The sequence below is a fragment of the Pleurodeles waltl genome, chromosome 1_1 (genome assembly GCF_031143425.1).
Source record: "Pleurodeles waltl isolate 20211129_DDA chromosome 1_1, aPleWal1.hap1.20221129, whole genome shotgun sequence".
Classification (NCBI taxonomy): domain Eukaryota; kingdom Metazoa; phylum Chordata; class Amphibia; order Caudata; family Salamandridae; genus Pleurodeles; species Pleurodeles waltl.
In genome coordinates this window covers 255,797,194-255,812,748 of record NC_090436.1, presented here as the reverse complement: position 1 = coordinate 255,812,748, position 15,555 = coordinate 255,797,194, and the positions used below count along the sequence as shown (strand labels likewise).

Genomic DNA, 15,555 nt, shown 5'->3' with positions numbered 1-15,555 from the left:
CCAAACTTCCCAGTTTTCAGTGTAGCCATTATGGTGCTGTGGAGTTCGTGTTTGACAAACTCCCAGACCATATACTCTTATGGCTACCCTGCACTTACAATGTCTAAGGTTTTGTTTAGACACTGTAGGGGTACCATGCTCATGCACTGGTACCCTCACCCATGGTATAGTGCACCCTGCCTTAGGGCTGTAAGGCCTGCTAGAGGGGTGTCTTACCTATACTGCATAGGCAGTGAGAGGCTGGCATGGCACCCTGAGGGGAGTGCCATGTCGACTTACTCGTTTTGTTCTCACTAGCACACACAAGCTGGCAAGCAGTGTGTCTGTGCTGAGTGAGAGGTCTCCAGGGTGGCACAAGACATGCTGCAGCCCTTAGAGACCTTCCTTGGCATCAGGGCCCTTGGTACTAGAAGTACCAGTTACAAGGGACTTATCTGGATGCCAGGGTCTGCCAATTGTGGATACAAAAGTACAGGCCAGGGAAAGAACACTGGTGCTGGGGCCTGGTTAGCAGGCCTCAGCACACTTTCAATTGTAAACACAGCATCAGCAAAGGCAAAAAGTCAGGGGGCAACCATGCCAAGGAGGCATTTCCTTACAAGGATGGAGTCAAGCTCAACTCCCAGTCCTACTGCCAGTTCCTGGAAGACACCTTCTTCAAGCAGTGGTACAGGAAGAAGTCTGCATCCTTCAAGAAAAACATGATTTTCATGCAGGACAATGCTCCATCACACGCGTCCAAGTACTCCACAGCGTGGCTGGCAAGAAAGGGTATAAAAGAAGGATATCTAATGACATGGCCTCCTTGTTCACCTGATCTGAACCCCATTGAGAACCTGTGGTCCATCATCAAATGTGAGATTTACAAGGAGGGAAAACAGTACACCTCTCTGAACAGTGTCTGGGAGGCTGTGGTTGCTGCTGCACGCAATGTTGATGGTGAACAGATCAAAACACTGACAGAATCCATGGATGGCAGGCTTTTGAGTGTCCTTGCAAAGAAAGGTGGCTATATTGGTCACTGATTTGTTTTTGTTTTGTTTTTGAATATCAGAAATGTATATTTGTGAATGTTGAGATGTTATATTGGTTTCACTGGTAATAATAAATAATTGAAATGGGTATATATTTTTTTGTTGTTAAGTTGCCTAATAATTATGCACAGTGATAGTCACCTGCACACACAGATATCCCCCTAACATAGCTAAAACTAAAAACAAACTAAAAACTACTTCCAAAAATATTCAGCTTTGATATTAATGAGTTTTTTGGGTTCATTGAGAACATGGTTGTTGTTCAATAATAAAATTAATCCTCATAAATACAACTTGCCTAATAATTCTGCACTCCCTGTATAGGAACAATGCAAAGGAATTACCATGTTAATGATGTAAATGTCTCTTTAAAACACTATTTTAGGTGCTTAGAATAATGTCCTAAAATTTCCATAAATTTATTATAATTGACATGCTCTGCTGCCCGGTTCACAAAGTTGTTGAAAGGAGGGTGGAGGGGCATGGCAAAGCTTGGACAGACCGATATCTTAAGAGGCGGATTCAGGTATCGACACAAAAATACACAAAAAGAGACAATACACAAAGACAAACGTTTTTGTCTTGGCGGATGTGGCCCTAGAAATCGGGGAATTATCCAATTTTTATTTATTTGGTGTTCTACTTTCCATTCTGATGTATTCAAAAGATTGCTCTTATTATGATAGTGGTTAAGAGGACTTATCATTAACAGACAGGATCACATAATTACTTTCAGCCCAGTAACATCGGGTTTTGATTTGTAGGTAGTAACAGCCGTGTTCACGTCAGTTACTCTAGGCTGCACTTGCACTTTGAATGGCTTAGATGTGCAAAAAGGCTACTCCTATGTAGGGGTGGGCAATAAATCGCACTCAGTCAGCGGATCGGAGGCCATTCCGCATGGAACGCAGATTTCCACATAACTTATGGGGGAGTTTTTCTCATGCACAGCTCGCCAACAGTAGATGGAGAGCGAGAATTAGCATCCCCAAGCAAAAGACTGCATGTGGGGAACTGGGTTCTTTGTTGCAGTATCCCCCTACAAACTTTTTGCCTTGTATCTGATGCAATTTTGGTTCAGTACCAGTGTTCTTTCCCCCAAAACTGTACAAGTGCCAAATCCTATAGCACCCTCTGTAAGTCCCTGGTAAACAGTATCCCTGTTACCTAGGGCCCGAGTTCCTAAAGACGTACCCTAAGGGCTGCAGCATGAATTGTGCCCCCCTATGGGACTCCTCACCAAGCACATGCCCGACTGCCATTGGAGACTGCGTGTCTTGGTGCAGACAAAGAAATAACTTACTTAGCTGTAACTAGTTCTCCAGTATTGGAAGCTTTCATAGTTTCACGTGCTTGAATACTTCCCAGTCGTTGAGATGGGAGTCCCTGGTGGAATATACAACCTAGGCCTGAAAATGTACATATACAATACATGGCCTAGGCCTCAATAGAATAACCTATCACAGTCATTTTGTCAAATAGACCCAAACTCAAATTTGAACCAATCAGATTGCCTCACCCCGTAGGACCTCCTGTGAGGAGCTGCCTTCCCTCAGATGAAGGTGAGCTCCCCCGGGAAGGTGGCTGGGTCGCATGTGAATCTATGAAAGCTTCCAATACAGGAGAACTACAGATACAGGTAAGTAACTTATTTCTTACTCCAGTATTGTAACTTTCATGCTTTAATAATACCAGCAAGCAGTAACCAGCACATTTTCAGTATTGATAAACACTGTTCATCTCATAATAAGATATCCTCCACATTATAACAGGTAAATGCAAAGCAATAAAAGTTAACCCACTGAAACATAAATGTATATGCATAAGATGCACTGCTGCATCTTGAAGCGTCTCAGCATCCAGACAGTAATACTTCGTTTAGGCGTGCGCTGTTCTCCGCATCACTGCTCAACAGATGTCCGGCAGTGACACCCCAGAGAAGAGCGCACAGGATGTAGAGACTGCCCTGGTGGAATGCGCAGGTACTCTGGCATCCAGGGGTCGTCCAGCCCTTTGATGGCAAAAGGCTATTGGGCTTGAGATCCATTTAGAAATAGTCTGTTCAGTGACAGGATGCCCTCTTCTGGGCGCACTAAATGCAACAAAGAGTTGATCTGATTTCTGGATCGAAGACGTTCGCTGCAGATAAAACTTAAGGCATCGTTTGACATCAAGGAAATGAAGCGATCTTTCTGCTACAGTCTGAGGCTGTGAAATTAAAGTCTTTAGCACCACTGGCTCATTAATATGGAAGTCTGACGGCATTTTGGGGATCAACCTAGGATCTGTCCCCAGGATGACTTTATCATCAGCAAATCTCATGAAGGGTTCCTTGATGGTAAATGCTTGGATCTTGCTTACTCGCTGAGTAGATGTTAAAGCCAAGAAGAGCGCTACCTTCCAAGTGAGGTACTTAATGTCTGACTTATGAATGGGCTCAAATGGCTCCTTCATTAGCTGACCCAGCACTGTATTTAGCTGCCAAAGCTGGAGGCAGTACTCTGACTGGAGGAAAAGATCGGAACAGACCTTTCACGAATTGTTTGGTAAGCCTATGAGACCAGAGGGATGGCCCTTTAGAAAGACGTCTATATCTGGAGATAGCAGCCAGGTGAACTTCAATAGATGCATTTGCGAGACCAGAGCGCACCAGATGAAGAAGATACAGTAAAACCTGCTCTGGAGCAGATGTAAGCAGATGAATGCCATTAGGGACTCCATAAACAAAACCGTTTCCATTTTAATCTGTATGTTGTACTAGTGCTATCAGCACGTGCTTCAGCTAAAACAGTTTTGCAGTCATTAGTAATATTCAAATGGCCGAACTCATTGAACTCCGGAGCCATGCACATAATCTGAGAGACTTGGGATCAGGATGCCTCACTTGGCCCTGGCTGACGGTTCTTAGCTCTGGAATCGGTGCTAACCTGATGGGAGGACATGAGGACAGCAACAGAAGTTCTGTGTACCACGGTCGACGTTGACAGGCTGGAGCAATTAGGATTACCTGAAGGGGCTTCGATTTGATCTTGCTGATGACCCGCGGGAGTAGAGGTATCGGAGGGCATTTCCCCACCACCCTGGTTGGTGATGCCAGCTTGCATAAAACCAGCATTTCACGTTCTGAGACGTCGCAAACAGGTCCAGATTTGGTATTCCCAACCTGAGGAATATCGCATCCAGCATCCTCTGATTCGGCTTCCACTCGTGGGACGATGTGCTGAGCCTGCTTAGCGAGTCTGCTGTGGTGTTGCTCACTCCCTGAAGGTGTTCTGCTTGTATGTGCACTGAATGTTGAATGCACCAGGTCCAAATGGTCTGAGCTTCTCTGGACAGCAGATGAGACCGAGTCCCTCCTTGTTTGTTGATTCTTGGACAAGCACCGATGAGCCTTGGATTCTTGGCAGAAAGGCCTGCAATGCCAGATACACAGCTCCGAGCTCGAGGAGGTTGATGTGAAGAGTAGCATGCTGGGGGGCTACCTTCCACTCACTTGAAGGTCTTGAAGACATGCACCTCATCCCTCCATCGAAGCATTCGTTGTTACTGTAAACGGAGGGACCTGAGCTAAGAATCCTAAACCCTTGGAGATGTTTGTCGGTGTTGACCACCAATTGAAGGAGTAGACAATCCTTGCTGTTATCTGTATGATGTCCCCGAAGGAACCTTGCGTCTGTTTCCACTGTTTGTCAAGCTCTTTTTGTAGAGGGCGCATCTGAAGGCAACAGTGGGGAACTAGATTGATACAGGAGGACATCATCCCCAGTAACAATTTGAACTTTCGAACTGAGAGAAACTTTCTTTTCTGAACTGTGTCTGCTAGGGTAACGAGTTTGAGTTGTCTTTCCTCCGCTGGGAACGCCTTTGCTTGAGTCGTGTCCAGTATAGCTCCCAGTAAAACTATTCTTCTGGTAGGCTGGAGATGGGACTTCTCTCGATTGAGAGTGAGACCTAGTTGTTGGAATAGGCGTAACCTGGTCTTGAGAGAGTGGCGTAGAGACTGGATGTCAGAAGCCTTCAGTAATCAGTCGTCCAGATATGGGAATATCTGGTGTTTGTAGCGCCTCAGATATGCTGCAAAGGGGATAGGCATTTTGTGAAAATCTAGGGAGCGCATTTGAGTCTGAAAGGTAGCACTTTGAATTGAAAGTGCTGGCTGGCTACCATGAATCTTAAGAATTTCCTGTGCTTGGGGTGAATAGGTATGTGGAAATAGGCATCCTGCAGATCCAGGGAAGCTATAAAATCCCCTCTGTTGAGAAGTTGCAAAACATCCTTCAATGTCGCCATGTGGAAGAATTGTTTCTTTAGATATTTGTTGAGCTCCCTCAGATCTAGGATGGGTCTCCACAGATGAGATTTCTTCCTGATTAGGAAGAAGCGAGAATGGAAACTGCTTCCTTTTTGAGAATAAGGCACAGCTTCTATCGCCCCTTTGGAAAACATGACATCTATTTCTAGAAGTGCCTGGGAAGGTGGAGTCTCGGGGGGCATGCAAGTGAACTCTAGCAGATGACCATAAGTTATTATGTCCAGAACCCACTTGTCATTTGTGGTCTGACACCAACGTTGCAGGTGGTGTGTTAAGAAAGGAGAGGCAGCTGGCCCTTGGAGGCTGTCATTGCCTGCGGGAGGTGTCCTTAGATTGTCTCCCCGACTTTCCTCTAGGGGGAGGTCTGTTGTATGCCGCCGCCGGACGTTGCCTCGGATGGTATTGGGGTCTGGAAGATTGGAATTGGGAGGAATAAGCTGGGTACCTGAATGATTGGTAACCACCTCGAAAGGAAGAGTGCCCTCTACCCTTGGCTCCTCGAAAGGGTGTGCGCTTATACTGCAGTGATCCTAAAGACCTGGCAGTATCAGTGTCTGCTTTTATTTCTTGAAGAGCATCATCCACATGTTTGCCAAAAAGGTCTTGTCCATCATAAGGGAAGTCAAGGATTTTTGTTTGGACATCCGGTGGAAAATTTGTGGCCTTAAGCCACCCTTGGCACCGCAAGACAGCTGAACCAGCAAGTAGCTGAAACCTCATAGCGGCAATGTCTAAAGCACAGTCAATAACCTCTGCAGACGTGTGTTGACATTCAATGAGAATCTTTCTCGCTTCCGACTTGATGGAATCCAGAAGATCATCTACCGAGAGAGAAATGTCCGACCATAGCTGCCTGTCATATCTGCCCAGTAGTGCCAGGGAATTTGCAGCACGGACAACAATGGCAGACATGGAAGAAAATCTCTTTCCAATGTTGTCAAGGCACCACCATCCTTGTCTGGAGCTGCAGATAGAGGTGCCGAAGGGTTTCTAGAGCGTCACTGGGCAGCCTGAGAAACCACTGAGTCTGGTTTTGGACGTCCCACCAGGCAAGCCGGGGCGTCCTCTGTCGCTTTTTGTTTCTTGTCCAGCTTTGGCAATACCGCTGGCACCGTAGCATGGTTCCGCATAATTTTTCGTTCCTGTTGCCATACGAGGTCTATAAAAGGGATTGCTCTGACTACCTTCCTATGAGGCTCTTTAAAGTCATATAAGAAGCAATCCTGCTGTGTGGATGGCATTTGGAGCTCAAATCGTGCAGCCACTTTTTCTAATAGATTATGAAAAGATCCAATATACTCTGGAATCGGATTAAACTGAAGTTGGCTCCGGTGAAGGGGGTGCAGGGAATACATAGTCATCACATTCATCATGCTCAGAGAGAACTTCTTCAGTCGCCTCATCTGACGAGGCCTGGGCTTGTGGACTCAGTGAAGCTTGAGGAGGAATTTGCGGCGCATCAGGAAGAACTGGTAGAGGTACCGGAGTACATGGTGCAGTAACCACTGGTGTAGGATCTTTTGCCTACTGTGGCTGGAAGCGTTCCCTATAATCCACCAGTGTAGGAAGTTGGCTGTGTATATACTAGCTCAAGGTGAGAGATAGCGTGCACAGAGCCCAAAGGGTTCCCCTTAGAGGTTGATAGAGCATTAGTATTATCTAATTGTGCCACTATTTTGTAGTAGTGTGGTCGAGCAATAGACTTACTAGAGTGTAGTGTTAAGCATTTGTTGTACACACATACACAGGCAATAAATGAGGAACACACACTCAAAGACAACTCCAGGCCAATAGTTTTTATATAGAAACATATCTTCTCTTAATTTATTTTAGAACAACAAGATTTCAAGATTTGAGGTAAGTAGATAAAATGCAAGGCACTTCACACAGGTAAGTATAGAACTTTGATTCAAAGCAATAGTACACACATAGTTTTAGTTAAAATGGCAATAAGCTATTTTAAAAGTGCACACAGTGCAAAAATCAACAGATCCTGGGGGAGGTAAGTTTGGTTAAGTTTCTCAGGTAAGTAAAGCACTTACACAGTCAGTCTCCTGGGTATAGGCAGCCCACCGTTGGGGGTTCAAGGCAACCCCAAAGTCACTGCACCAGCAACACAGGGTCGGTCAGGTGCAAAGGTCAAAGGAGGGCCCAAAACACATAGGCGCCTATGGACACCAGGGGTCCTCTGGTTCCAGACTGTTAACAGTCCTCGGGGAGCACACCAGGGGGTTTTGTAGAGCATGGGGGCGGGGGAAACAACAACACTGCACAGGGGCGGCTGGGTGCAGTGTGCTAAGCAGGAGTCTGGTTTGCTACTGAAAGCAATGGAGGGACCGGGTGTCACTCAGGCAATGCAGGCAGGGCGCAGGGGTGCTTCTCTGGCCATTCACAGACTGGGCTAGGAAAAGGGCCACCAGCTGGTCACTCCTGCACTGGCAAGTGGTTCCTCTCGGTCCTGGGGGCAGCCTCTGGATCCTCTCTGCAGGCGTTGCTGTGTGGGGTCAACTCAGGTTACTCACGTTGTCGTAGTCGCCTGGGAGTCCTCTCTGCAGTGTTAGTTCTCTGTAGCTCAAGCCTGGGGGCATCGGGTGCAGAGTGAGAAGTCTTGTGCTTCCGGTGGGAAAATAGTTATTTGGAAGTTGCTAAAGAGTTGCAAAGTTGTTGCTGTTTTTGAACAGTGCCATTGTTCTCTGGAGTTTCTTGGTCCTTCGGGTTCGGGGCAGTCCTTAGAGGTCGCTGGTCCCTGTTGTATGCGTCACTGTGCAGGTTCTTTGAGTCTGGAGACAGGTCGGTAGGGCTGGAGCCAAGTCAGTTGGTGTCTCGGTCGTCTCTGCAGGGCTTTCAGGTCAGCAGTCCTCCTCCTTTCTTCAGGTTGCAGGAATCCGATTTCCTGTGTTCAGTGTCACCCCTAAATACTACATTTAGGGGTGTTTAGGTCTGGGGGGCAGTAGCCAACGGCTACTGTCCTGCCGGGTGGCTACACCCTCTTTGTGCCTCCTCCCCGAGAGGAGGGAGGCACATCCCGATTCATATTGGAGGAATTCTCCCAAAACAAGATGGAGGATTTCTAAAAGCAGGGGTCACCTCAGCTCAGGGCACCTTCGGGGCTGTCCTGACTGGTGGGTGGCTCCTCCTTGTTTTCCTCATTATCTCCTCCAGCCTTTCCGCCAAAAGTGGGGGCAGTGGCCGGAGGGGCAGGCTTCTACACTAGCTTGGATGCCCTGGGGTGCTGTAACAAAAAGGCATGAGCCAGGTGTTACAGTTCCTGCAGGGGGAGGTAAGAAGCACCTCCCCCAGTACAGGCTTTGTACCTGGCCCCATGTGGCCAGAAACTCGTCTGGTTGTGGCAGGCTGGCAGAAACTGGTCAGCCTAGCACTAGGAGTCGGACTGGTATTCAGAGGGCATCTCTAAAATGCCCTCTGGGTGTATTTTACAATACATCCCACACTGGCATCAGTGTGCATTTATTGTGCTGAGAAGTTTGATACCAAACTTCCCAGATTTCTGGGTAGCCATTATGGAACTGTGGAGTTCGTATTTGACAAACTCCCACACCATATACTCTTATGGCTACCCTGCACTTACAATGTCGAAGGTTTTGCTTAGACACTGTAGGGGCATAGTGCTCATGCATATATGCCCTCACCTGTGGTATAGTGCACCCTGCCTTAGGGCTGTAAGGCCTGCTAGAGGGGTGACTTACCTATGCCACAGACAGTGTGAGGTTGGCATGGCACTCTGAGTGCAGTGCCATGTCGACTTAGTCATTTTCTCCCCAGCAGCACACACAAGCTGTGAGGTAGTGTGCAAGTGCTGAGTGAGGGGTCCCCAGGGTGGCATAAGACATGCTGCAGCCCTTGGAGACCTTCCCTAGCAACAGGGCCCTTAGTACCAGGGGTACCATTTACAAGGGACTTATCTGTGTGCCAGGGCTGTGTAAATTGTGGGAATAAAGGTACAGTTTAAGGAAAGAACACTGCTGCTGGGGCCCGTTTAGCAGGCTTTCCAGCACACTTTCAATCATAACTGGCATCAACAAAAGGCAAAACGTCAGGGGGGTAACCATGCCAAGGAAGGCTTTTCCTTACAGCCAGCATGGCCTGTAGGTCAGAAACGAAGACCAGATGGTAAGCACACAATTCCTTTCTGTTGCTGCTGTGGGACTAGATTATAATAATGCTGATCATAATAGGAGTCATCATCAGAGTACTCCCGACAATGAACATGTAATTGGGATGGACTTCTGGCTACTCCAAACAATGCGTCCTGATCTGATTCATCATTATCATCATCGCGTTCTAAAAAACGAGATGGCAAAAGTCTTGATATCTTACTTGGTGATGTGGCAGACGGTGTCAACTGAGTCTTTGAAAGCCTCTTAAGAGGAGAATGCTCCGCAGATTGATACAAAGGCAATGGTGATGGTCTTTGCCGCTTTGCTGTAAACATTTGACTGTCGACGAGAAAAAAAAACGGTTGTCGACGGCGCCGTCAACGATATTGTTGTTACTGGAAACATAGTCGACGGTGTGATCGACGGCGATAGTACCATCAACGCAAGCGTCGTCGACTGAGGTGTCGACGACGAAGGCTTCGTCGACGGAGGCACTGTTGACGGGAGCGTTGGTGTGAGATCAACTGTCGACGGGAGTGTCGTCGACGAGATGGGGTATTAAGAGTGACTATAACTGGCGTCACTAATGAAATAGTCGTCGACGAGAGTACCGTTGACGAAGACGCTGTCGACTGTGCTAATTGGTGTCTTGAACTTGTGGAGAACCTTCGGAGGTGGAGTAGCCGGTTCAGAAACAGTCTTTTTGGAGGATTTTTTGAGGTATTCTGTGCCTGTATTCTTCCTCTGCGGAGAGCTATGACTTTTAGAAGATGTCCCTGCTGATTTTTGTGCCATTTTCTTAGGTGGTTCTGGATATTCGAGCCCTCCTGCTTTCTTTTAATAGGTGTTTTAGGAGTAGAAATAGAGTAGGAGGCACTATCCTCATCAGAGGCTGAGTGGCCAGTCTTACTTCTCTGAAGCCACAACAGCAGACGACTCTCTTGGTCTTTCAAAGTCTTTGTAGAAAATGTTCTACATATTTTGCAGTCATTTGTTTTACGGCTGGGATATAAGTAATAAATGCATTCCTCCACATATAATCTTCTCTTCAAACAAGAGGCACAGGATCCAAAAAGGCCTTTCCTTGGTGTGTCTGACATGGCAGCCAGTTTGAAGCACAAGAGAAGAAAAGAAATGTCCCAAAACTCGAGTAGTAGATCTTCTGAGAGAAAATATTGAGCAGAGCTCAAAGGAGACTCCTCAGCACGACGTGCGGTGGAACATCTGAGGGAAGGCAGCTCCTCACAGGAGGTTCTAAGGGGTGAGGCAACCTTATTGGTTCAAATCTGAGTTTGGGTCTATTTGACAAAATTACTGTGATAGGTTATTGTATTGAGGCCTAGGCCACGTATTGTATATGTACATTTTCAGGCCTAGGTTGTATATTCCACGGGGGACTCCCATCTTGACGATGGGGAGTATTCAAGCATGTGAAACTATGAAAGTTCCAATACTGGAGTGAAGTCCTGTGTGCCATGTCCCCTACCACTCCATATGATATTTGTAAGTCACCCCTACAGCAGGCCTGACAGCCCCAGGGCAGGGTTCTTAATATTGTTTGTGTGGGCATATCAGCATGTGAAGATATGCCCCTGTGCTGGTCAGTCCTATTACAGACAGTACAAATGACCAGGGAAGCCATTTTAAATGCATGTGCTGGAAACTGGTCAATATAAGTTCCCCACCTACATGATGCCTCCACGGAAGATAGGGATGTTTGGTATCAGACATCTCAAATTGATAAGCCCACACAATTCCAGTGCTGGTTTTATTAATACTTCCACCCAGAGGGCACCTTAGAGGTGCCCCTGAAACCCTACCAGCCTCTGGTATGCATGCTGACTGGTTTCTCCCAGACTGACAGCCAAGACATGGTTCTGGCTCCCTGATGTGATAGCCTTCGACACTCAGGAGGCCCAGACCAAAAGGCTGTCTGCGAAGAGGGTGTAACACCCCCTCCCACACGATGACCTGCTGATTAGCCTGCGTAGGGAGGCAAGCCTCAAAGGGCTACTGCCTTTGAAATGCAAATGTGACAGGAGAGGAAGCCACCCTCACACCCTGTCCAGAGCCCACTTGACACCTGGACAGGCGGGAAAACTAGCTAGTCAGGTAGTCATGCCACCACCAGGCTAGTACCACCCCCAAGATGGGCTGAGCAGAGGTGAACCCTATTTTTCAGAGGTAGCCATTTTTGTGACAGCGTAACTAGGAATTCTGGGACAGGGTTATGCCCACTTTCCACAGGAAGTGGTAATATAGGGGGCATAGTGATCCAAAGGGTCAGTAGCCAATTGGCTACTACCCACCACACCTCTAAATTCAGAATTTAGGGGAGCCACTGGCACCAAAGAAGCAGATCTTGATGGCCTAAGAAGACCAAGGACACAGAAGAGCCACAAAAGTAGGAGAGGAGAAAGAAGCAGCTGACCTGGTACCAACTCCACCACCCTCATCAAAATCAGGGCTAAAGTCGACTCGTCCTGCAGCTGTGAATCCAGAAACCAGAAACCTGGGAGGACTGCCTGCCTTCAATAAAGACTCAAGACCTCTCATAATCAGCAGACCTGTTCTCCAACAACCTCCAAAGAAGGGACTCTGAGGCGTCTGGAACAGCCAAAACTTGACACCTGAAGTCCTCACTGCACCCGTCATCAACAAACAGAGTTGAAGTGGACCAGAGCTGCCAACAAGGTTCCCCAGCCCTCCAGAGTCCAACTTCATCGTGATTTCACCCCTACTGGACTCCCTGATGAACCATGCAGCTCCCTCCACTGCAACTACTCCAGGAAGAAAAGCAGACATCTAAGGACACCTCTGCACCCATCACCCCTTCATAACTGAAACAAACTACACCACAATCGAGCTACAATACCAACACATATCCTCTGGTGAAATGGTAGATGCAAATATTAATACACAGATTAGCAGCATACCCAATTTAGGGTGCAGGTGAAGAGACCTTTAACCCACACACACAAGGGAACAGTGGTCTGTGGTCACCTGTTACAGGTAACTCCATTTCAGGTGCAGCCTTAAACTGTGATGAGTACTTTCCTTGAGAACACTTTATAAAAAATATAAAAAAAATTAAAAAAAATATGACCTGCCAGAGAACGTGATTCCCTTGAAGGGAAAAAATTAAAACGTAAGGAAAAAAGGTGAAAAACTGATCAAGACAGCGCATGCTATGGCACTGGGGACCTATATGTAAAATGTGCATTCTGTGAAATGTAGAAAATCTCTATGGATGGATTTGGATACCCTACTTTACAGACTTAACAGCCTGCAACAAATGAATGGTTGGCTAGCTCATCAACATCAGAACAATAGATAGTGTCAAAGGCAACAACAGACAGTTGATATTAAAAGATGATTTACTATTCAAAGCAAAGTCACATTTGATAATTACTGCATTAACTCTTAATCCTATCGAATATTATGCAGCATGTACACTCCGCATGCCATGCATTACTCACCAATTGTTCCACCAAGAGCCATCGCACCAGACATCTGAGCCAACAATTCGGGGTTGGGCTTCAGAGCTCCAAATGTGGCTGCAACACCTCCAGCAACACCGATCATACCCAAAACATTACCAAGACGAGAAGTTTTCTGTGTGGATAGACCGGCCAGGGCACCAACACAACACAGACCTGAGCCAAGGTATATCATCTAAGTACAAAGACAACATGTATTAGACAGTGTCATTTACTGATTTCTCAGTCACTTCATTACCAACATGTTGAATGAGAGGTCTTAAGAAGGGCATTTAATGAAAATTCCGCATTTTAGAACAATGTATTTGCTTAGAGATACTGCACCAACTTCCTTCATATTCATTAAATATTCCAAACCAGCACTGGAGCAGACATAGCATGTTGACTTTAAATAAAACAGAGTATTGTGCTAAGTATGAACACACTATTGAGTGGCAAATATCACATTTATTTGTTCTTTTTCTACACTCATGTCAGACAATATTTACCCTCAACATCCATTCCCTTTTCTCTCAGCCTGGGTCAACTCACCTAATCCTCTCTTTCTTATATTTTTCTCCTTGTTCTAATCTGCCTTAACTGCCCCTTGTGTTTTATTACTCTATTTTTATCATTCTCAGCTCACCCTCCTCTTATGTCTGCTCAAATTCTTATCTTTCTTATTAAATTAGGCAGAACTTGCTTTCTTTAGACCAGAAGGATGACACAAAGGTGGCCTACCATATGAATCTATGAAGTACAGTGTTTGCTTGACTAGTCTCCACCTCTCCCTTCTTTGGAGGATTTATGAGTAGAGGGGCCAAGCAGAAAACAGTGCTCTCTTGTAAGAGGGATATTCAGGCAAATACTCAGGTACACTTACCTGGTTCACAAATTCGAAAGTTTCAAGGGCAGAAAATTTCGAAAGAAATGCATGTAAATCATGATGAACATTTGCTACAACCCGTCACTGCAGCAACAGAGAATCATGGTCCTATTTAATTACACTACTGGCCTTAGTTGGGTCTTTGCTTTTTTTTTTTTTTTTTTTTTTTATTAATATAAATCAGATGGGCTTTAAAGATCAAGCTACTTATCTACTTGGGTTTACATCTTTCTCAAGGACACTTTCTCTGCAGATCTCTTACTTCTGAATATGTCCAGGACTAGACTGGATTTGTAAAACACACAATAGCTCTCCTGTGCAAGTAGGCGGCTTTCAGCTTTGATCTTCCTTAACATGACATTACCTGAGCAATATAGCGTCAAGCAAGGTGCAAAAGGAAGCAAATCGAACCACATGGAGCCCTATCGATACAAGTCTCGACCGAAGGCAGAAAAAACAATGTAACAATAGTGTTGATGCCAATGCACAAGGGAGGACTCACTATATGGCGTGACTAAAAAAATACTTCTTTTATAACGAAAAAAAAAAAAAAACGTTGCAAACATCCAAGTTCAATAATAGATGGCATGAGTATATAGGGCATGTGTGTCTACAGCAACACATACTACGAACAAATATTCACCATCAAACTGTTTTGCCTCACAGAAACTGGGAGGACAGGGGCAGAGTAAATTTTCTTCCAGGGGAGTACACTCAACTGCCTGCAGACATATCAGGTTGCTTTCTCTTCATCCTGGCCACTTCTAAAGCTTCAATACTGAGGGATAGATTCCTGGATACAACAGCAAGAAGTTGAAGGCAGGATTAACCTCGCTCCGTTCAGATGCCCTTGTCTTCAGTCCCTGGGACAACCTGAGGTTAAGCTGGACTGAACCTTGAGAAGCACTGCAGGTAGCAGAATCGGACTCCTATGATTTTTGCCAGGTATGTATCTGAAGTGCTAGGGGTGAACACCATCCTTAAAGAAGTTACTGACTGGCGAATCCCAAGTGGATCTAATCCTATCCTCTGTAAACCTATAGAATCACATCCGCCCTTATCTGTACCACTTACCCTCAGTTTACTGAAAGTTTATTCAAGAAATCCTAATTCTAGAGGTATTTTAAAATGGCAGACTATCTGCCTTGCCAAAGTTGGGCATCTTAAAATGATAAAAGGGCAACTTTCTGGGAAAATCAACCAAGGCTAGTGTTGGCCTATGGGCCCACGTGAAATCAGGTGGAGAGACCCTAGAGTAGCTTATAGTGTCTGCCAATCTTTTGTAGTGCCCACATGTGGACAGATTGCACCCTCTGACCCTCATTTTCCAACACAACTGTTCAGTAATAAACCTTTCCTATGCCTTCCGGCTACAACTACTCATCAGAGCTCAAGAGTGAATTACAGTCACTAAAAGAAGTGGCTGCAACACTAGTTTAATCTCTATCCAGGTTTTATGAAGCAATGACCACCTTTCACCAAGACAATCTTATTTACTGTACTGACAACTTCTGAATCACTTAACCATATCATTTTCTGTGAACATAGTTGACTTACCCAGATGTGCAAAATGTCAAAACACAGTTTACTTAAATAGAGCTTTGTTCCGGGGATACACAGGAAGTGTAGGATTCCCATATATCTCTATGCTACCTGCAAAACTTGTACCTTTTAATAAACTCATCCCTCAAGAACATTTACAAAATAAAAATTCATATGCACTATT

The 15,555-nt window shown here is 45.7% G+C and overlaps 1 protein-coding gene across 2 annotated transcripts in view; it reads right to left on the bottom strand.

Annotated features, from left to right (window-relative positions):
- NNT (nicotinamide nucleotide transhydrogenase) overlaps positions 1 to 15,555 on the bottom strand; it is a 293,073-nt gene that overhangs the window by 142,601 nt on the left and 134,917 nt on the right. For both annotated transcript variants that reach the window (XM_069221538.1, XM_069221543.1), the window contains exon 14: positions 12,944 to 13,139. In XM_069221538.1, coding sequence (XP_069077639.1) covers positions 12,944 to 13,139 — 196 coding nt within the window. The remainder of the gene's footprint in view (positions 1 to 12,943; positions 13,140 to 15,555) is intronic.